The sequence below is a fragment of the Bactrocera dorsalis genome, chromosome 4, assembly GCF_023373825.1.
Source record: "Bactrocera dorsalis isolate Fly_Bdor chromosome 4, ASM2337382v1, whole genome shotgun sequence".
NCBI lineage: Eukaryota > Metazoa > Arthropoda > Insecta > Diptera > Tephritidae > Bactrocera > Bactrocera dorsalis.
Window position 1 is genome coordinate 72,442,966 of NC_064306.1, and position 23,065 is coordinate 72,466,030.

General features: G+C 34.7%; 3 protein-coding genes across 6 annotated transcripts in view; 1 reads left to right on the forward strand and 2 right to left on the reverse strand.

The window, feature by feature from the left end:
* Positions 1-800: 800 nt before the first annotated feature.
* LOC105225489 (uncharacterized) lies at positions 801-3,199 on the reverse strand. The gene is made up of 4 exons (XM_011203971.4): positions 2,467-3,199; positions 2,201-2,402; positions 1,980-2,107; positions 801-1,863 (listed from the first exon to the last, which is right to left on the reverse strand). The coding sequence occupies exons 1-4, from the start codon at positions 2,525-2,527 to the stop codon at positions 1,415-1,417; spliced, it is 840 nt and encodes a 279-aa protein (XP_011202273.2). The 5' UTR covers positions 2,528-3,199; the 3' UTR covers positions 801-1,414.
* Positions 3,200-3,745: 546 nt separating this feature from the next.
* LOC105225488 (regulator of nonsense transcripts 1 homolog) lies at positions 3,746-9,736 on the forward strand. Its single transcript, XM_011203969.4, has 7 exons — positions 3,746-3,887; positions 4,104-4,634; positions 4,699-5,063; positions 5,133-5,989; positions 6,050-7,117; positions 7,184-8,289; positions 8,361-9,736. Exons 2-7 carry the CDS (start codon positions 4,455-4,457, stop codon positions 8,427-8,429), a joined length of 3,645 nt encoding a protein of 1,214 aa, XP_011202271.2. The 5' UTR covers positions 3,746-3,887; positions 4,104-4,454; the 3' UTR covers positions 8,430-9,736.
* Positions 9,737-11,772: 2,036 nt separating this feature from the next.
* The window catches only part of LOC105231382 (poly(A) RNA polymerase gld-2 homolog B), a 108,639-nt gene continuing 97,346 nt past the window's right edge, over positions 11,773-23,065 (reverse strand). For all 4 annotated transcript variants that reach the window (XM_049455028.1, XM_049455025.1, XM_049455027.1 and 1 more), the window contains exon 11: positions 11,773-13,692. The gene's annotated coding sequence lies outside the window, so the exon portion shown is untranslated. The remainder of the gene's footprint in view (positions 13,693-23,065) is intronic.

The following is a 23,065-nucleotide window of genomic DNA, read 5'->3' on the forward strand; positions in this document are numbered from 1 at the left end:
GGGGCAATTTTTTTGATAGGTAAAATCGAAGACGATCAAAAAAACGTGCAAGCAAAGCAGCTGTCAACAATTAAATGAACATTCAAAATGGCCGAGCTTGTCGGCATAAGTTAGAGACTTGAGTACCAACATAACGCCACAAAAAATTCGAAATTCGAATATTCGTAACCCGCGAAAATTCAAAATTCGCGATACTTTTTGAACATACCTCGTATGTCCATATGTTTGTAATAATAGTGATCGCCACGTTTATCCGTTAGCAGAATATTGATCACCATCATTTGCAAGTATATAAATATCTATTCAAGTCGGGAGTATAATGTTTGCAGGGTCGGGAGTATAATGTAAAGGATCGCATTTTGGATTAATCTTATTACAGTATGAATTCAATTAGATGAAGGTAAGTATGTCCAGACGACAGTCGAAATATGTATATGTATAGTATGTATACTTCCATGGCATCCACAAATATCAACATATGTACATATGTACATATGCCAACAAATAGGGATAGTTAATACATTTTGTGATATATGTTTCTATGACATCCTGTAAATGGATAATCTAATTCATTAAACTTTAATTTTTATCGTCGAATAACTGATTTGATTTAATTTTGAGTATATTATTTGGTAATAGACACGCAATCCAATCTGGCTATTGAATGTGTGGAGTAAATGTAGTTTTAAGTTAAAAACATTTTTGCTAGCAATCTTAATGTTCTATGTGAGTGTAGGGAGTGAAGTTTTGTCAAACACAAAAAGGGACGAAACTCTAAGAAGTAAAGTAAAATAAATTAATTGACTTATAAATGCTTTCAATTTATTTAATGGAAATATATTTTAAGCATTAACGTTTTTTATTTGTGATTTTTAACATAGTAATTGAAAATCAGCACGCAACTTGCTGATAGTACGAGTACAAATCTCAGCTAACTAGTAATGCAATAACTGTGAAAAGATGTGAACATCGATAGTACCTAAAGGTGTGGTACTAAGGCTAAAGTGTCATGGTAAAACTTAATTTTCACTTCATTATTTTTTTAAGCAAATATTTCTTCGTAAGAAATTAAAAAGCTTTTACATTCAAGTTTCACACTTTAAAAATAAAATTAATATAAATATAAAATCAATTTTTTTATCGTAAACATTTAAATAAGCATTTCCAATTAAATTATGAGTATAAAATTAGTGGATTTCAAATTGATGAATGTGACTTAAATTTATTATGAAATGCAATTCAATATAAAAAATAGAGGTATTTCGAATATTTGACATACATATACATATGTATGTATATGTACATATATATGATTTCCAATATATGTACATATATATTTATGTACATAAACATTTTCAGTTACTTTTGTGATATATTGAAAAACTAATACTATAAATTGCGTTTAACTTGTAATCTACAAATCGTTACCATCGACATTATTCGGGTTTAAGTCTTTCAATTCAGCTTCAAAAACTAAATTACAAATTTTTCTCTTAAGATGCACTTGTACGTGATGTTGAAGCTTCCTCACTGTTTTAGCCATACTTAAAAAAAATAAATCCATATCATCATGTCCGTTTGTTTCCACTACAATGGATCGGTTTGTGTTTTGTACCTTTGAACAGTAATTATTACATACTGAATTTTTTGTGGACTTTAAATTTTCTCGCACCGACATAGAAAAGTTATTCAATTCCGCCGTATCCTCACCATTATGGCCAACATTTTTTTCCACACTGTTATCGCTCTCACTTAGAGTATCGAAATTTTTATCATTGCAGGAGGATTTTGAATCTCTGCGTGTATTGTGGTTCTTCTCAGGCATCAAAAATGGCTTTTCGTGATCAAATTTTATTTTTTTGACTGAAATAAAAAAATTGGACTTCATCAGATAAATTTCATTAATAATATATAAGACTTTTTTTTAAATGTTTTGAAGCCAAACGGAGCCCTGTGATGTTGCGTTCTATTTGACATACCGTTAGAGTGGTCAATGTCCAAAGAGTTGCGGCGGTCATTTTCATACTCAGTTATTAACGAATCCATTTCGTCATAATGTTCCCAAAGCGATGGTATTCCTGTAGTTCTGACTTCAATACGTTCCCTTCTACAATGATAAATATATCCTTCCATTTAGAAAATTAGTCCAGAAGTGTATATATACATATGTATATATGTATGTAAGTGTTTAAAAAGTTACCGGTACTTCGAAGTCATATTGTGCATCTTTGTCTTCATTTCTATTAAGCTGTATTTAAAACCTTGCAATTCCATTTCCACAACAATTTCCATCAAAATGTGACTGTTTTTCTTGCAAGCGCGCAGTTCGTCCAAGTTGTCCCTCCATAACTGAAGGAATAACCTCTCGCTATCTTCCGTCCATCTATTGCGTCGCTTAATACCTTTAAACAATATGAGTTTTATAATTTTATAAATTAAGTAATTTATTGTAATTACTATACTCACTGGTCTTTATTTCCTCTTCATCATCTTTATACGGTTTGCAATAAATCGACTTTGAAGACATGTTACGTACAGCAATTGGATCAATTCCAATACTCTTTAATTACATTTAAAGTAATTTAATCAGAAATCGGTGATTTATGCACTTGTATGAATGCGATCTAAACTTGTTTTATTAACTTTGTTACTCGCTTATTACACGCAGCAACTTTTGTCTCGGCAACTCTTGGTTTATAGGCGAGGGAGCGACGAGGAGAGGAGAATCGCGCCGAGTTTCCAGTGTTCAGCAACTCGCTTTGTGTTCTCATTCGTAGCAGTTCGCTGCGACGTTTTTCGGCATTCGTGTTCTTTCTTTCGTAGTACATAGTTGCATTTGCGTATATTTTTTTTTTTAAATTAATATTTGGAATATATTTAAAAAATTTAATTTCATCTTTTGGCAAGTAATTTGCAAATATGTATACAGATATACATAATATAATATAAATATTTTAGAAAATGGAGTATGACGAGTATCGAATTAATTAAAGATATTTTGAAATGTATGGAGAAAGCCATACAAATTGATTCAGACGATAGCAAAAAGGGTGACATATGTACATACTTATGTGAAAGTCTGTCATATAATCTTTGTTTTAATTTTGAATTATAAATAAAATGTATTTCTTAATTGTCAGAACTGATTAATATATGTGATAGAGTGGCCCAAATACCCATAAGGAAAAAGAAACGACAATGGGTTAAAGAAAAGAGTAGACAATGGGTTAAAGTAAAGTGAAAGAGAATGAGAAAAAAACTCGAACAGAGTTGCGCAACACAAGTTGCTCGTGTGAAGGTAATGGGCGACAGCAAAAGAGAATCGCCCGAGAATTAGCAACTTTTGTCGCCTCGTGTAATAATACACTTAGAAGAGCAGAAAACGATAGTTCTTCGATAACAGTATTGATATGTGACGATATCGATAATATAGAAGAGGGAGACTGCTACTATTTGCAAACAGCCAATTGTATTTCCCTCAACATCGGGAATACTTAAATAGAATGGATCCGGATTTTATTAACGCTATGTCAACTTTTCAATTTAGGAAATTTATTGGACATTGGAAAACTTATTGAAACACTTTAACTGCTCTTCATCCTCAGATTACTTTTCTTTTGTGGTAGGGTTAATTCGATTAAAATTAAGAATTTTTATTTTTATCACACAGTTTTTCAACCTCACCGAATTAAAAAAAAAAATTATAGCTTGAGCACGCCGTCTGAACGTCATTCGCAACTAATTTCATCAAGATAATACATACAAAAATATTGCCAAAAATCGTTTTGTCCGGGGAAAATAAAGTGGTCTTATTCAACTGTCAGTTACATTAAGCATTTCATTTGACGTTCAATTTCTTGAAGTAATCTGGCAGGCTTGTGCGCAAGGTAAGAAAATGTGGGGGAATTTGTTGTACCGCCTGGTTTTACTTTTTGTGAAGTAATAGAGATAAAAAATCGACTGCATAGCGAAGACAATTTATGTTTTGCGAACAAATATAACGCAAATTATATTTGCAAAAAAAAAATTGAATTCAATAAGATTGAAGTATAAATCATAGCTATTGACTTGAGAACTTCATATGAAAAATTTGTCGTCAGCAGATAGGGAGAACTACGATTGGAAACAAAAGGTATATTCCGCGCAAAAGAAAATCAGAAAATAAGCGAACGGAACAAAGCAAAAACGTGACAACGACGAAATAGCAACCGTTTTGAACGTCGACATCGTCACAACAACAAAGATTTCGTAGGTCATCTCGAAGAAAACGAGGGAGAAGGTGACAGAAACTTTTTCGATTGCATTAGTTGGTAAGAACAACGACGTGGTTTGTATTTTGCGCAAGAGGAATAACTAAACCAAAATCGCAACCAAGGAAAAAGGGAAACTAACCACAAAACAATAAAGAGAATTGTGAAGTAGTCATCAAAGCGTTTAATCATTCCGCTACTGCAATGAGTGTAGACGCGTATGGGCCTAGTTCGCAGACTTTGACATTTTTGGATACAGAGGAGAATGACTTGATTGGCGCTGATACGCAGGCATCAGAATTTGATTTTCGCGACTTCACGCTCCCTTCTCAATCTCAAACACAAGCTTCCCAATTGGAGTGTATTGGTGGTAATGCAACACAGGTAAATATTTAATGCTATTCATTTACAATTAGTTGCAAACATGTTCTCTTCAAAATCTGTCCAGAGCAAATTGAATGTACTAACAAACAATTTGGCCGAGTTGCAATTTGAGGAGGAGGATGATGATACATCTATATTAGCGGTGAAAGAACTTCCTAATCATGCCTGCAAGTATTGTGGCATTCACGACCCTGGCACAGTAGTTATGTGTAATAACTGTAAAAAATGGTTTTGCAATGGAAGGGGTAGCACATCCGGATCGCATATAGTTAATCATTTAGTGCGAGCCAAGCATCGAGAAGTGACTCTTCATTCCGAAGGTCCTCTTGGGGAAACTGTACTCGAGTGTTATTCATGTGGGGTTCGTAATGTTTTTGTTTTAGGATTTATCCCTGCAAAAGCGGATTCAGTAGTGGTGCTATTGTGTCGGTAAGTCGAAAATTGAAAGCGGATGCGGTAGTTTCAATACAATTTCTTTACATCTCTGTTGTTTTGCAGTCAACCATGTGCTGCACAAAATTCTTTGAAAGATATGAATTGGGATCAAGATCAATGGAAACCTTTGATAACCGATCGATCTTTCTTACCATGGTTAGTAAAGGTACCCACCGAGCAAGAACAATTACGCGCTCGTCAGATCTCTGCTGCTCAGATAAATAAATTGGAAGAATTGTGGAAAGAGAATATTGATGCAACGTTTCAAGATCTTGAGAAACCCGGAATTGATACGGAACCATCTCAAGTGCTTCTTCGATATGAAGATGGCTACCAATATGAAAAAGTTTTCGGACCTTTGGTACGATTAGAAGCGGAATATGATAAGAAATTGAAAGAATCCCAAACACAAGAGGGCATAGAAGTGCGCTGGGATGTTGGCTTGAACAAAAAAACCATCGCCTATTTTACCTTGGCGAAAACTGATTCTGATATGAAACTAATGCATGGTGATGAATTAAGGTTGCGTTATGTTGGAGAGCTTCATAAGCCATGGAGCGAAATCGGTCACGTTATAAAAGTGCCTGACAATTATGGCGAAGATGTCGGATTGGAGCTAAAGTCCTCAGCAGGTGCACCAGTTAAGTGTACCTCTAACTTTGCCGTTGATTTTATTTGGAAATGCACTTCATTTGATCGAATGACACGCGCACTTAAAGTGTTTGCCATGGATCGCAGTTCAGTGTCTAATTACATATATGCTCGTCTTCTTGGACATGGCAGACATGATGGCAGTGATGAACTCTTATTTCGTGGTCCCATACCAAAACTTTTTAGTGCCCCGAATTTACCGGATTTGAATCGTTCCCAAGTTTATGCTGTAAAACACGCATTGCAACGACCATTAAGTTTAATTCAAGGTAAAGAAAATTAATTTTAAATATTTATCTTTAAAAAAGTGACACGTTTATTCTTTTCAGGTCCACCGGGTACAGGAAAAACCGTCACCTCGGCCACAATAGTTTATCAATTAGTGAAACAGCATGGAGGCACCGTACTTGTATGTGCACCGAGCAACACAGCAGTAGACCAACTTACAGAAAAAATCCACCGCACAAACTTGAAAGTAGTACGCCTCTGCGCTAAATCTCGAGAAGCAATCGATAGTCCTGTCAGCTTCCTAGCTTTACATAATCAAATTCGTAATATGGAAACCAATATAGAGTTAAAGAAGTTGCAACAACTCAAAGATGAGACCGGTGAATTGAGCTCTGCTGATGAAAAACGATACCGTACCCTGAAACGCGCCGCTGAACATCAATTACTCGAAGCTGCTGATGTTATTTGTTGTACCTGCGTAAGCGCCGGTGACGTGCGTCTAGCACGTATAAAATTCACTTCTATCCTCATAGATGAATCCATGCAGTCCACTGAGCCAGAATGCATGGTACCAGTTGTTTTGGGAGCGAAACAGTTGATACTTGTTGGAGATCACTGCCAGTTGGGACCAGTTGTAATGTGCAAGAAAGCAGCCAGAGCTGGTCTGTCGCAGAGCTTGTTCGAACGTCTAGTAGTTCTGGGTATCCGCCCTTTTCGACTGGAAGTCCAGTATCGAATGCATCCAGAATTGTCGCAATTCCCCTCAAACTTCTTTTATGAAGGCTCGCTGCAGAACGGTGTTTGTGCTGAAGATCGCAAACTAAAGATTGATTTTCCGTGGCCACAACCTGATAGGCCGATGTTTTTCCTTGTTACCCAAGGTCAAGAAGAAATTGCTGGCTCTGGAACATCCTATCTGAATCGTACTGAAGCAGCAAATGTGGAGAAAATAACTACAAGATTTCTCAAGGCTGGCGTCAAGCCAGAGCAAATTGGTATAATTACCCCGTACGAGGGCCAACGAGCTTACTTAGTTCAATACATGCAATATCAAGGAAGCTTGCACTCCAGACTATATCAGGAAATTGAGATTGCTAGCGTGGATGCTTTCCAGGGCAGAGAGAAAGATATTATAATAATGTCATGTGTGCGATCTAATGAGCGTCAAGGTAAGTAGATCAGAAAAGTGGTAAAGATTTTTATTGTATCATCACAAATCTTAACTTCGAATATAGGTATCGGTTTCCTCAATGATCCCCGGCGTTTGAATGTCGCATTAACTCGCTCAAAATATGGCACTATCATTGTGGGCAATCCTAAAGTTTTGTCCAAGCAACCGCTTTGGAATCATTTACTTAATTTCTACAAAGATCGCAAAGTCTTGGTCGAGGGCTCATTGAACAATCTAAAGGAGTCCCTAATACAATTTCAAAAGCCCAAAAAGATTGTCAATACCCTAAATATGGGCGCCCACTTTATGACCACAATGATGGCTGATGCTAAGGAAGCCATGATTCCCGGCTCCATCTACGATCGATCCGGGCAGTATGGTTATTCATCGGGGCCTATGAATGCGTCAAACTATGGTAGTAGTGGTCTAGGATTAGGATTGGGTTATGGCGGTAGCAACAACTTAGGTTACGGTAGCGGCGCAGCAGCTGCACAAATGCAAGCAGCTGCAGCTCAGAATTTGAACAATTTTATGAGCGGCAATTTTGGCGCTATCGGAGCCCGGAACAGCGGTCCAAGTGGAACGGCAAATCAAGCAGCTGCTAATGCGCACCAATGGAACCATCACCACGATTCGATCAGCTACATTTCACCAGAACGAGCCCAAGCAGCAATGAATAACATGCCAGTGCCGGTTGGTATGTTCATGAACATGAGTAATATTCCTCCGCGCTTCTACAACCAACACCAACAGGCGATACAGGCCGCAGCTAAACAAGGCCGCCGAACTGGTGCCGGCCTGGGAGCTACCGGTATTGCTGTAAACAACAACGGCAGCGGCAATGGAGTCAGCAAACTATTTAATAATTTCAATTCTTCTCTCACTGGTGTTGCTAATAAAAATCAAAATGTTAAAAGTCGTAACACCATGCAAGCTCCTATTACTACACCGTCAACAACAACTAGCGCCACCGACATCGCTAGTGTTCTCATTGGGGCTGGTTCTACCGCGTCCCAGAACAATGCCCTGCCGCTCACCCAACAGAACATGTCACAACAGATGAGTCAACCGGGGGGCTTTACATTGTCACAACAGCCCGAGCTGTCACAGGATTTTGGACAAATTTCGCAAATAGATAGCATTCTTTCCCAAGATGTAAATTTTACCGCGGTAAGCTGGAAACTTTTAATATGACCCCTTTACTCAAACATTACCATTAACGGATTTATTTTTTGTTACAGGGCAATCTCACCACTGATAGGATGAAATTCGGCCTGAATAGTCAGAGTCAATTCTCGCAGCCTTATTGATATAACGGTTGATTCCAACTACAAAAGCAAAAGCAGCAGCAGTCAGTTAAACCAACAATTCATATCAAACAAATACAAACTTTTTGATGTAACGAAAGAGAACAAAGAAGACAAGAAGCGTGCACACAAAACACTGCAGAAACAGCAGCCACAGATCTCTGATCGCATGGATAGAATCGAACTGAAGCGGAACTACGAGGGATAAAAAGAGAAGATTCCGTTTAAGCTACCCAAATCACAAAAGGATGCAATTTCAATCAGCGAATCAGTGATCGCATAAAAATGCGAATTCACAGCCACAGAGTAGTATGTGTGCCACCTGCGCAAACGTGTGCTTAAATGGGTTAATTACGAGTAGGAGAATTTGGAAGCGACGACAAGCAGAAAACGAAATACAAACACAACAATCCACAATGAGATTTTATGAGAGCCAAAAGAACGTCGCACATACAATAGGGATTGAAGCATGAGTGAGCCAACGAAACAAAAAATTATTATTTTTAAATGGAGGTGAATGAAAGCTGAAGGCCTTTCATCGTACATACTTTATTTTCTTATATCACGACGAGCAGAACCAAAAAAGAAATGAAGCGAAAGAAATTAGCGGACACTCGATGTATTTCCAAAAAACTCTGAATATTGTTGAATAGAGTTTACGAGGATGGTTCATACACTTTAGCGCCTTGAGGGCAATTACCGAGCCAATTGGCGGAAGTGTTCGATCGATACTTTTTATGGGACTCTCTTTGTATAGTGCTCCTCCATCAAAACTTCTACAAGACGATGTGTTTTTTTCTAGGAACAACGCTCTTCCTTTCAGTCCGGTGGAAATTCTTCAATGAAGTCTGTGTGTATTGTGCTGAAGCATAGCGGGCTGTATTCCCCAGTTCTATTGCTCTTTGATTTTCCCCGCATAAATATATTATAACTTTTAAATTTTGTGATTACGTTCATTTTCTGACAAGTGATTTCTAAATTAGCGACTAAATTTCACAAAAAAAAAAAACAAATATTAACCAATTTTTATATACATTTAAACATGCAATAAATGTATATTACCAAATATATATTTCAATAAAACGCTTCAACATCACCGTAGCGGCAGAATGAAGAACAATTTGATGAAGTGCTGCTATCGATGGCTGGTGAAGGAGCTCGCTTTCGTCGCAATTCCTTTTAGAAGAAACGCTTTGCTTTGCAATCCTTGCATGTGGAATCGTCTTGATTTCTCGGGAAAAATAAATCTCTGTTTTTATTATTTGCATTAAAAATATTTTTTTTAAATAAAATAAAAACATTAAAATTTACATGTCCAATCTCTTGAAACAAATTTTACAACACAGCAAAAAAGGCGTGAACAATGTCTTAGAATTTAAGACGACTTAATCTGATCTTATACTCCATTTTAAGAGAAATTATTTCAAGGACTATTGTTGTTGTTGGGACGAAGTGCATATCGAGGCTTATACGACAAAACTACATGCACAGGCGATATTTTTTTAAAGATTTTTTAATAAGGATGAAACAGGAGTTGAAATCTGTGCTCGATCGGTTAAGAGTCGACTGGTTGAAAATAAACTGTGGAAATCGTTTCGGGCAGAAACATGTATTTTTTTAGACAAAGCTGGTTTTTCTTTCGCTTTGTAACCAGTCAGCAGTGATATAACTTTTAACATTTCGTATGTGGACTTGATTATAAAGTCATGTCATGTTAGAAAATATCAATAAATCTTTAAGCTATATTAATGAAATTCATATACATAGAATATTTTCCTGATATGATAATGTGCCCTTGCGTCAGGGTAAAACCATAATATAAAGGAATTCTCCTCGCCTTCAGTTAAGTTTCGCTCACATACTCAATATTTTAAATTTCGTCCCTTGGTTAACAAAGAATATGTGTATATAGAGTCATGAACAGAGGAATAGCACAGTTAAAATAAATTATTTAAGGGGTCAGTGAGGTAATCTGGCCTGTTTTTTTTGACATTTTTTTCATAGAAATTTTTATTCTACAATAGAACTTTTTTCACATATCATGCGGTAAGTATATCGTGGAGTGTATAAACAATTTTTTTTTTTTTGGAATTTTTTGATGACATCTGTCGAAGAAATAGCTGGGATACGTTTTTTCACTGACGGACACGATTTCTCATGTTTGGATCATCTGAAACACAAAACCCCAATTTATTCTTAAAAAGTACGTGAATGGTTATTGTCCTTACTAGAATCATGAGAAAATGTTGTAAATAAAAAAATAATTAACGTTTTTTTTTTTTTTTAATTTTCCCCCTGGTTTAAATTACAAAAAATTATGAATTTAGTAGGGACGATATCCAAGCGTTTTGTGAACATTAAAAAAAAATTAAACAAATCGGTTGAGTAGTTCGACCAGAATCATGTCCGCCAATTTAAAAAAGTGTGTGTTTGAGAAAAACGAGTTTGATGTGTGCACTCCGAGCGCTCCGAACGTCGAGCGGCATTATTATTTTTGGTTCTTTGTACAAACATATATTACGAATTGACAGTCGCGGGGAAAGATTCTTGTAGCTCTTAAAAAGGATAATTTCTTCAGTTCTACACAAAAAGGCAAAAATTCAACTCAGATTGCCAAAATTATGAATTGATCCTAGCTTGCTGAAAAATAAAAAAAATCCGCAAAGCTTCTATATTATATTGTGAGAGCTTAAAAGCAATAACACGTGCCCAGACCGAAATAAGCTATTGGAAACTCAATAATTTTTTTTTATAAAAGAAAATAACTTTTTTTTAGAAGAAAAATTAAAAAAAAATATTTAAAAAATTAAAATGAATTAATGAAAAAAAAATTCAATTTGGTTTCTGTTTATATAGTAATTACATATAAACGTCGTGTTTTACATGTTTAAAGTGTGCTATTCTCTGTTCATGACTGTACCATTCTCCACCACTTATGTAATCAATATATCGGATTAAGTGATTATTCTTATAACCGAATTTCGTCGAATAATGAATGATAAATTAAGGGATCAGCCTAATTATAATACCTACCTACTTAAACAGTAATTACATGCAGCATGTGTTGTACGCGGTAAACTTTCTTTATCGCAAACGTGATTTCATGAAAATATTACCTTAAGCCGCCTTCCGAGACACAAATGTATTGGATTAAAAGAAGCTTAAAATCTAACTTATCCAACACCATATGGTATGACACAATGTGATTGGTTCCACTGGATATATACAACTGCAACGGACATCTATTGCCTGAATATGGAGACTTTTTCGACTAACCAATATATACAAAGATTTTTTAATAATGTTGTAAACTTACCTTTCTTATTCAGTAAATAAAATTCGTAAATTTTGTTTAGTTTGCTCTTGTTAGACTGGAACAATGCATTTATTATGTTTTCTTCCTCTGTTGACTATATCAATAGTTACATAGACAAACTGATAATATATATATGTAAGTGTCAGAGCAGTGTTAAGCATTTTCCCTCTATTGTTTGGCAAAGTGAAGTTGTGGTGGTCGTGCGGAAGTTTGGGAGTGGAGAGCAGAAAGAGTGGTGATTGGAAAAAAAAAATGGTGGGTGAAGGGGAGGGGAGGGGAGGCAATGATATATGTATATACATCACTTGTTAAGTGGTGCCTGTGTGAACTGATTGATAATTTAATTTACATTTGAGATTTTTTCTTGTGTTATAAACTATGCCGGTGATTTTCGCAACAAAATTTACATTATTAATTACTTTGCCCTTCATAAAAGGATACTACAAAATGTGACAATAATGGCAATTGCATAATCGTGCAAATTCACAATGAGTATATAATTATTTAAAAGATGTGCAGCAAAATATAAGCATTAGACCGAGCTTCCGTATTTGTAAACAAAAAACAAAAAAAAAAGAAAACAATGTGTAAAATTATTAGAATTAAAGTTTTTGCCTAACAAATACATACAATCACAAGTAATAAGGCTTCCACAGCTGTGCGGTTATGAATGATATACCTTTCCGCTATTTAAATGTAACTCTTTATGTTGCAAATTATTCGAGAATGTAATAATACTTTTTTTGGCTATTTGCTTGACCTTTCGTTCAATGTTTCTTCTATGAAATGTTTTTGTACATAACTGCAAATTTAATTTGTTCAAACAATTGTGAATTTTTAGGGCTTTTGAATGCCTTTTAATTTCCTCCCGACAACATGGCCTGCACATCTTTTGTGGAACGATTTTTTAGCACCGGAAGCTAATTTATTTGTTGCTTTCTTTAATTCTGAAGTTATTCAGTCCTGAAGAAAGGTTGCTTTAAGGCTATTTGGTGTAATGTGTTATAAATTAATCTAAGACCTTCATGGAAGGTGTACAGAGTATTTGAGACGGTTCAAATGAACGCGTCTCTTGACAGTGCATTAGTGCAGCCTTTTGCCCCTAAACATTTGAACATTCTTTAACTCTCATTTGTTTTGTTTTGTTAATTCCATAAAGTTGCCTTCTAGCAGTTGGTAAATTGTTTGGGTGTTTTAATGGGCCAAAAGCCTGGATGAGCAAAGGCAAAGTTCATCACTATGCACTGCCATTACAAATGATACTTTATTTAACTATTTACTTTTTTTGGTTTGCTTTGTTTTTTTTTTTAAGTTCTACAATACATTACATTGTGTAAATATATATTATTATTTTTTTTTTTTTATTTTACATTTTGGTACAAAAATTCTTCAAATTACTCATTTTTTGCTTTCCTTTTTTCTACTTTTTTAATATTTTTTTTACATTTTTGTTTTCGCTTTTAAAATTAGATACTTAACATTAGACAGATACAAATACAATAATATTGGAACACTATTTTTTCATCCAGGTAATTTGTTACATTCGATTCAACGACATTATTTGTTAGTGTTTTCTTTTTATTTTACTGTGAATTATCTTTCCATAGTTTTTTATTATTACAATTATTTTCGTTTTTATTAGCATTCTTTTTTTTTGAATGTGAGGTGGTGAGTTTAGGTCCATTTATGGACACATGTATATATTAACTTATTTTTATAGAATTTGTTTTTTAATGTAACGAGACATATTGTTTAATATATTGTGCGCTTCTTTCTACTTCAGTTTGGACTTCTTTTTTGTTTATTTTGTAATTGCGTTGATATATTTCAATAATCGAATTAACTTAAGCGGCAAATATGTAACTTTGAATCTCAAATATTTTTTAAATCATTTCAGTTGATGCGAGGTTCCTTATGCTTAGCATATTTTAAAATAACGCTTATTTAATTCTGTAAAAAATACATATACACGTTTATAAACCCTTATATTTTCAAATTTTGCTTTTAGTTTCCTGAGTTTTTTATTTTTGCTTTTTAACTTAACAACTAAACACATTTTCACCTCCAATGCTTCGATGGTTTTAACAATAATTGTATAGAAATAAAAAATTACTGAAGTCATTTACTTTATTTCAGTTTTTAGTCAGTTAAAATTTCTTATGCACAACACGAAATTATTGGTTGGAAATGGAAAACAAGTGGCAACGATTTTTCAATATAAGCTTTTCATATGACATAAGGAACAGCTAAAAATGTTTTCCTAAGGAAGTAGTTAAAGTAAATTTTATTAGCTGCAGTATTACTAAGAATATTCAGCAAGTTCAATAAGAATTTAATATTTATCCCTACGTGACGTATCTGTCACTTTCCCCCCACCAGAAGTAAGAAATTATTAATACCGCTCTGTCTTTATTTGGTCTAAACGAGCTTAAGATAAGAGCTAAACCAAATCTTAACGACGCATTGATGTAGTAATTGGAGCTGACTTGTTTTCAAATTGAAACATGGTAGTACAAAAGTATTGTATCCGGTAATATCGAAAGATCCAGATACAAGGAAGATATAACAGCAATTAAATTAAATGACTTGGAACGGATCTGGGAAATGAAAAACGATGAAGAGTTATCTAAACTATAAGAAGTCGTACACGCAAATTTGAAAAGGCGTTTCAGAGTGCTTGGAAGTACTTGTACAAGTCCAAACGTGTTTTTTTTTCAAAATGATGTATTCAAAGTCGATGACCAAAATTGCTTGAAAAAGGCTAATAGATAACTCTCAAATTTTAACACGAGCTTCTTAAATATATAATTACTAAAAAATATATTTAAGAAGCTCGTGTTAAAATTTGATTTAAAAACGAAGATTTTTTCTAAACCATAAATATTTTTCGAAAAATTTTGATCAAAAATCGATTTTTTTGAGAAACCGCCATTTTGTGAAAAAAGTTTATTTTTCTTATTCCTTTAACTACTTTAACGAAATCTGTTTGATTTTTTAAGTTCAGAGGTATAGAGCTCGGAGATCAGCTGTAATTCCTTTCCAAATAAATACTAAAATAATAATATAATATGTGTACAAATTTTCGGATCAATACATTTAAAAGATTTCTCAGAACAAATTCAGGAAAATTAGCTGCGCCTTCTGCGTTGTTCGTTTGGATATGTCCATAATCGGAATCAATATACAATTCATTGAAAGGGACTATTTGGTAATGCTTACTCTTTCTATGAAAGAAATATTTTTTAATCACACCAGAGTTAATACATGAAATGATAAGTCCCAAGGAACAGTACCATATGACTGATGCATGGCGACATACTCCAACCTTATCACACATGTCATAAAACCACATCCTGTTGCAGCCAACACCCTATTATTGTGTCTTTACCGCAACCATGTACTTGTCTTTTGTAGACTTGATGTTCTGATTAAAAGACCGATCGCTGCTCCATAACGACCTAAAATAATATTTTTTATATTTCGTGCAAAGTAAAGTATTGGTACCCGACGTGGGGCACACCTCATAAAAGGATTCGGTTAATAAAATCCTTACGCGTGTGACGCCAAAAAAGTGAAGAATGTACATCCTATGTTCAAAATAGAACATGTCCATTACTACTGAAGGGCGGAATGCAGCAATATAGTTCGACACATTTTTATGATTTACAAATATTAAATAAGAATGAAATAATTCTCCCTTGATGCAAGTCTTTCATTGCCCCACATCAGCGTAGGGTATTGGATAAAACTTCATTGACGTATTAACACCCTATATTAAAGTAAGGATATTCAGGATATTTCAGACAATCATCACCAACCTTCAACAAAGGTTTGTTTTACATTTTACTTAAAAGAAACTCAAAAAAATCAATTTAAGTGCATGTTTTGCGATTTGTTTGGATTTTTGGCCGGCAAGCCGATGATTTGGGGTTACATGCATACACATGCATAGGCATGCATCGGCCGCACGATAAGCACTTGTTTACAACAAATAATACAATTAGACTTTAGACCTAAGCCACAAAACATGAATATGTTATCAACTTAACGAATAATATATAACCCATAGGATAATACGAAAACATGTTCATTTAAGTATGTGAATTTCTAGAATAAAGATCTTATTCTGCAAAAGTAAATACATATTTTTTTAAACATTCATAAGTATATGAATTAACTCCTATGTTAGAGTTTTTAAGAGGACGATACATAAAATGATTTATTTTTCGGTATAAGAGATTTTCCTACCAAACTTAAAGTCTTGTATTTTCAAAGCAGGCAATATACAAAAAAGCGCTGTTCAAAATACAGACAAATTAAAACAAAATAATTGTAAGACGGGTGAATATTCCCGCATATTAAAGTGATCATATAGCCGTGTTAGCAGACACTAAACGCAGTGATCTAACTGCTATCCAAGAAATATTTAGCGGCTGTGAGTCGAGGCAGAGCAAGGTCAACTAGGCGACCAAATCAATATACCTCCAACGATTTCTTTGGAGAATACTAGCAGTTACACAAATACGAAGTGTTGCGGAAAAAATCATGGGCATAAACAGGGACAAAATTCTTGATACCCAGGCAGATATATACATTCTAGAAAGTGGAGAGCTTAGTTAGATGATTCTCTAAAGTTTATACCTACGCGGAGGGGTTATAAAAGGAACGAAATCCGTGATTCTAGTGACTTCGTAAAAACTACAAAACTGAAACTTCTTTGTTTCTTATCCTTTTATTCGGTTTTTTTTTTAAAATAGCACAAGAAATCACATTAAAACATAGTAAAACTACTAAGAGATACAAAAAATGTCGGCTGCTTTTGTGTTAGGCAAAAACATGAGATGTGTGCTTACGACGGTCCGAGTACTTCTCTTACCTATTTGAAAATCGATAAGGAGGAAAAGATTTTCAAAGGCAAGTTCAATTTGGTTTGAAGCTTTGAACAGTATACAGATCTAAGAGTGAGAAAATCGGAAAAGTGAGTTCTTAGTAAATAAATTGTTTGGTGAATTTTGGTAAATATCATCTTGTGAATTAATAGAAACAATGAAATAACATTACTTAGATCTAAAAATAAAATAAGTTATACAAGGATTTGTTAATACTTGTTACTGCTATAAAGTGGAGCTGAGTAGCTGATAGCCAACGTGTAAAGTAGTGCGGAGTATAAAGGCTTAAAAAATCATGACTGATCAAAATAGAATAATAGAGAGCATTGATAATGGTAATTATCAATTAACGCAGAAACGAGGTAAAAGAGCAGTTTGGAGCGATGGAAGTACATTGGAAGGGTTTGTTTACTGTCAAAAATGCAAGCATTTGTTGAAGGTTAATGGCAAGCAAACAAGTAATTTGATGCGTCACAAATGCTTCGCTAACACTTCTGGACAGGAAGTGGTTATAAGAAATGTAAACCAAGAAGACAAGGAATGCGCTATCAATGTCTGTTCACAATGGATAATAGAAGATTGCTGTCCTTTTGTTGCCGTTGAAAGATCTGGGTCTAAAAAATTAGCAGAATATTTTATTAAAATTGGATCGAAATACGCTGAAAATGTTAATGTACATGACCTCATTCCAAGTGCAACTACTATGGCTGAGGGGAAGAAAAACGAAGTTAAATCGTGTTTAAAAAAAGTTGTTGATGAAGGAAGTGTATCTGGACAATTATGTGAACAGAAATTTTTTATGTGCAACGCTTAGTTTTTTCGACGGTTCCAATTTAAAAAACATAGTTTTGGGTATCAAGTCTATGGATTTCGAGAAATCAACAGGTATAAATATTACAAAACAAATTACTCAGCATATTTTCTCAGTTTGATATTTGTAACCTTGAATCAGTTATATTTGTGGCTGATTGTGGAAATAATATCAAAAGACCATTACAAAACTACACGAGAATCAATTGTTCTAATAATTTATTCTCTAACGTAGTAAACGCTGCATTTGAGACTACAAATGATTTAAAACCTTTAATTGGTTCCTGCAAAAGCCTAGTAAAATATTTCAAAAAATCGAATCTCCAACATGCATTGCAAACATAAGTGAAAAGTCACTGTCCCACACGATGGAACTCTTACTTGTTAATGCTTAAGTCCATTCAGTGGCGTAGCTAGGGGAGGGCGGCAGGGGCGGCCCGAGCCCGACTATGACAATCAGTTCTACCTATAAAAAATCGTAAATCTGTGGCAGAGAGCATAACGGCCACTAAGCAAATAACCTAGGTAACTATAATATCGTACCACGAGCATAATAAATTGACATTTAAAAACAAAATTTAATACCCCGCTACATTGACTTATAAAATTATTTTATAATAATTCAGTTTTGAGAGATTTTTCTAATTTGGCCATCTATCGAACGTTATTATACTAGAAATCTATGTACATTACAAAAAAAATTACAGTATTGTTTATAAAAATATTAGAATATATTATATAACAAATGTTAAACTCAAATTAAATTATTATTATTTATTATATCAGCTTTTAATTTTTGATAAAAAAATTTAATTTTTAAGAAGAGATATTATTTTTTTGTATTTAGATTTTAAAATTTATTAATTTTTTCACCGCTGTTTTCTCGGTGTAGGTGTTTATTTACTGCTACAATTTCTTTATGAAATCAACATATCACTTACTAAATAAAAATATTTTTAGGATACCCAGAACGAAATATGCCGCAGGGAATTCATACTTCGAAAAGACAAATCGGGTTTCAGCAGAAAAAAGCCAAAAAGGCTAAAATGGATGAAATTCAGAGCATGTCTGGATATCTTTTCAAATATGTCACAAAAGCAGATAGCGGCCAAAGTTCAAGTAAAGTACCCGAGTCTCCTGCTGACGAAAGTAATGAAAGAATCACATTCAGATAGCAACATCGACAATACAGAATCAATGAAGACGACCGATCAAGTGCAACACTTGAGAGATGTTTCACATTAGAGTTTACCTGTTCCCAATAATGTTCGCATTGACATAGTAAAAAAGGGCAGTGAACATTTCCAGAACAAAGAAGGACCGTTTTATGCTGTATCTCGTCATGATTCAAAGATTGTGGTGATTCTGCGTCATCCTTCACAAATCATAAAAAGATCATAGCCTACCGGCTTTGAAAAAATTCTACGATCAACGGAATAACCTCTCTATCTCGCTTTTTGCGATCGTTTATTTGCTGTTATTAACAACCTCTGACATCTCCACATTAAGTGCATCGAACGATGTTAATTTATTCTCGAAAGCGCCGACCCTCTTTTCTAAATGTAATCGATATAAAAATCGGTGTTTCTAGTTTGCACATCCTTATTAATGTCAAGATGAGTAAGCGTACAACATGAAATTACCGCCAAAATAGGCAAATTCTTTCTGAAGTGCAAACTACGGGCAAAAGCGAACGTTGTGTTAAATATAAATGTTCGCTATCAACAATTAATCGTATAATTCGTGAAAAAGGAAGACTCTCTGCGCAAAGTACTTGAAAAACTTGAACAGAAAGCGCAACAGATGTAGCAACTCAATAGAAATTGATCGTGCTGTAACCACTATGGTCCGGGAAAAAGCTCAACAATTGGCCGTCAAGATGGATGTAGAATTCGAGCCCACGCTTGGTTGGCTGTACGAATATTAAAAGCGCCAATGACTTTTTTGAATTGCTACACAATTTAATCCAGAATTACAGCGCTAAGAACATATTCAACGCTAATGAAAGTGGACTGTTCTATAAAGCATTGCCTAGGTCTTTTTTAACCAGAAGTGGTGATAACTCAAAAGGATTTAAGCCATCAAAGGAGCGCCTGACGGCCTGCTTTTTTGCAATGCATCTGGCGAAACAAAAAAAACCCACCCACCCCAAACTAATTTTTCTTCAGAAAATTCTGATTCAATCAGGCATGTTCCAGAAATCGTTTTCGCATGACAATGATAATGAAATCGTGAGACGGTGTTCTGAATACCACTTTGCGATTACGAATACACATTTTTCGAACATGAAATCGGTGCGATATGGCACGTTCTACAAATCGATTTCGCAAATTGTTTGACGTTTTGATATCGGTCAAAAATAAGAGCGCGAAATTATTGGATTATTGTATTTCAAGCGGTGAAGTATGTCTAAATTAATAAAAAGAAAGAAAATTATTGAATTTGCTTGTAAAACTTAAAATGTAAGTATTTGAGCCAGTTATTTGGATTTCTTCACAAAAATTAATACTTTCCTTCTCTTATTTTAGGGGAAAACAAAAAAGCCAAACTCAGGAAAATATTTTTTTAAATTTTATGGAAAACCCCGACTTGGCGAAAAATTTCGTTAAAGGGGATCGCGTCGCTGCGGAGGCTTTGTGGGCAGACCTTGCCACAATGTTAAATAGCGAAGGTCCACCGCAAAAAGATGTTAACGGCTGGAATAAAGTGAGAAAAATATCATGTATGTATGTACATATGTGAACTGCATTAACATTTTTTTAATAGGTATGGCCCGATTGGAAAGGGTGCATCCGGAAGAAAATCGCACACAACAATAACGAAAGCAGAGCTACTGGAGGAGGGCAATTCAATAAATTTACCCTGACCCCCAGTGAGGAAGAAGTTGCTCGAATATGTGGAATATACACGGCGGTGGAAGGCATTGCAAATAGCGCTTCATTTGGAGTGAACGTTAATTCTGCTGATGTCGAAAACGATTCTTTGGATGCCATTTTAAGTATTGATGAAATTGCCAGCGGCGGACCAAAGTCCACACTACGCAAACGACGGCATGAGGACAGTGTGCAAGATTGCCTCAAAAAGCACATGGCAACAGAAGCAGGTGCAGTTGAGAAGATATCCGATACATTGCAGCTTGTTTCTGCAAATATGGATAAATTGACAAACTTAGTGGCGCAACAAAACCAGCTTATTGCCGAACAAAACGACGATCGTCGAAAGTATTATGTGGCCAAGCAGGAAAGCTTGATCGCTAAAAATATTATTAAGCAAAAGATGCTAGAAATTGAAGAAATTCGAGTCCAAAGGGATATTTATTTAAAACCAAATACTAAAAATATCGAGTAATTAATTTTACTAATTATTAATAGTATTAAATGATCACACTCAAAAAGTTTAATTTAAATGTGATGTTTTTATTGTTTTTTATTGAATAAAAAAATATGAAAATTAAACTATACGCGTCTCGAAAGGATACAGCGGCAGTTTGTAGATAGCTGCTATTCAGCAACTTCTTCGTCCAAAAAATCGTCCACTACATCTAAAGCAAAGGCATCCAGGTTATAATGGCGACAAATGTTGTGCAAAGCACTGCATATCAGCCGTGCTCCCAATTTCACATTCACAAATTTCCTTGTGAATTCGGTTTGAAATCACATATTTGATGCTCCCACTTTCACATTCACATTATTTTTTGTGAATCGAATCCGAGTTCTTTGTTGGCAGTGAAATGAAAAGTAAATGGCAAAATGTGTTAAAATGAGAAATTATTTTCTATAAGAAAATTTTTTTATATATCCTTTGATATTAGTAGGTGCTACTCATAACCTTTTTAAATTACTTATTTATTGGTATATACGAATTTTTTACATCATTTGCTGATATACTCAAAAAAATCAGGCATCGCTCAATCCGAAAGGAAATATTCAACAACAGCTGTTAGTGAATTGCTACAACGATAACCGTTTGTGAGGCAGGGTTGACTTGCTTTGCGGAACAAATTCCCAACGATTCATTTCGTGTTCGTTATAAATTATATAAAACTTTATGTAAAGGTGTATTCTTTAATTTATTTAAGTAATACTAATGCTATTTCTTTTATTAGTATTGCCGGTTTCTTTGAAATTTTAAATAATTAACATTAGTTAATAACCTTGTTAGTCCGTCGATGTTTCTTACAAACCGGAATATTTTTCATCGTATTTGTAACAAATGTGGGAGCATTTTGCAAGAATAAAATGGATTTTCTGTAGTATTTTATACGCTGAATATTGTTTGTTTTATGATATTTGCTTTGAGGATAACCTCTTTGCTTTGATGTTAATATGAAAAAAACCATACGATTTGACTTCTGCAATCCTTGGCATGTCCAACATAATATATCCAAACTAAAAATTATTGAGTTAACTTATTTAAAGAACAATGAATACAATATCAAAGCATTCTTAAATAAAAACAACGCGATTTTAAAATCACAGCTGTGGCAACAATGCTTAAGCTCGTCAGCTGTTTCATGTCATCGGAATTATTTGGGGAAAACGAAACCATAAACATGTAAGTAATTATTAAATTTGTCAATTGATGTCATATTTTATGAGTATTAAATAATCTTCATTGCAGGGGCAAACATAAAACTCAAATGAAAGATAACGTTTTCGTGGAACTCACGAAATTGAACCAGGATTTAGCCAGAGGCTTCATTAAAGGTGACCGGACAATAGCTGCTGACAAATGGCATGCATTAGTCTGCAAACTAAATGCTGCTGGCCCACCTATCAAGGACATTGCCGGTTGGAAAAAAGTAAGGCATTTCAGGTTAACAGCAAATATAAATGTTAAACAAAAGTAAGTTCGGGTTTTCCTAAAAGGTATGGCTCGATTGGAAAATGCATATTCGCAAAAAACTGGCGCACAATGAGAAGGAAGGCAAAGCCACCGGGGGAGGTTCATATGATCAGACCGTTATTTTACCAATTGAGGAGGAAGTTGCAAAAATATGTCGTCTGTTCGAAATGGTGAATGGGTTGGAAGGTGCCCTTACCTTTGGAGTACCGGAAGAGCACACAGAAGCAGAAAATGTATCACAACGCACTGAAGAGCCAATACAAACCGAAACACCAATTGTTGAGGAGGTAGCTGAGCCTACCCCAAAACGTCGAAAGTTAGGGCCCCAAACATCAAATGTGCAGTCTTTGGACGAAGTGTGTGCTGCGCAACTGGACACCATGAAAACCATTGCAACCAGTCTACAGAAACTTATAACACATCAAGAGGAGCATAACCGCCAACAGCTTGAGCACCACCGCATAATTAAAAAAATTGAAGCATAAAAGTTGGAAGTTCTAAAAAGGCTGATAAATAATAACGTTTGAGGTTTTAAACTTTAACTTAACATGGTTTATGTCATATATAAATATAACCATATCTACAAAACTTCGATGAGAAGAGAGCCGGAAATGAAGTCACAAGTAAGCAAGACGCTCGACGAAAAGAGTTTTCAATCTAAACTATAAATAATTTTCAAACACCTTTTACTCCTAATTACTTGTAATTCAAGAGCCATTATCGAGGTTCAGCGTTATTTGGAAGAGGTAGTAATTGCTCGAAATGCGGACCCCTTCAAA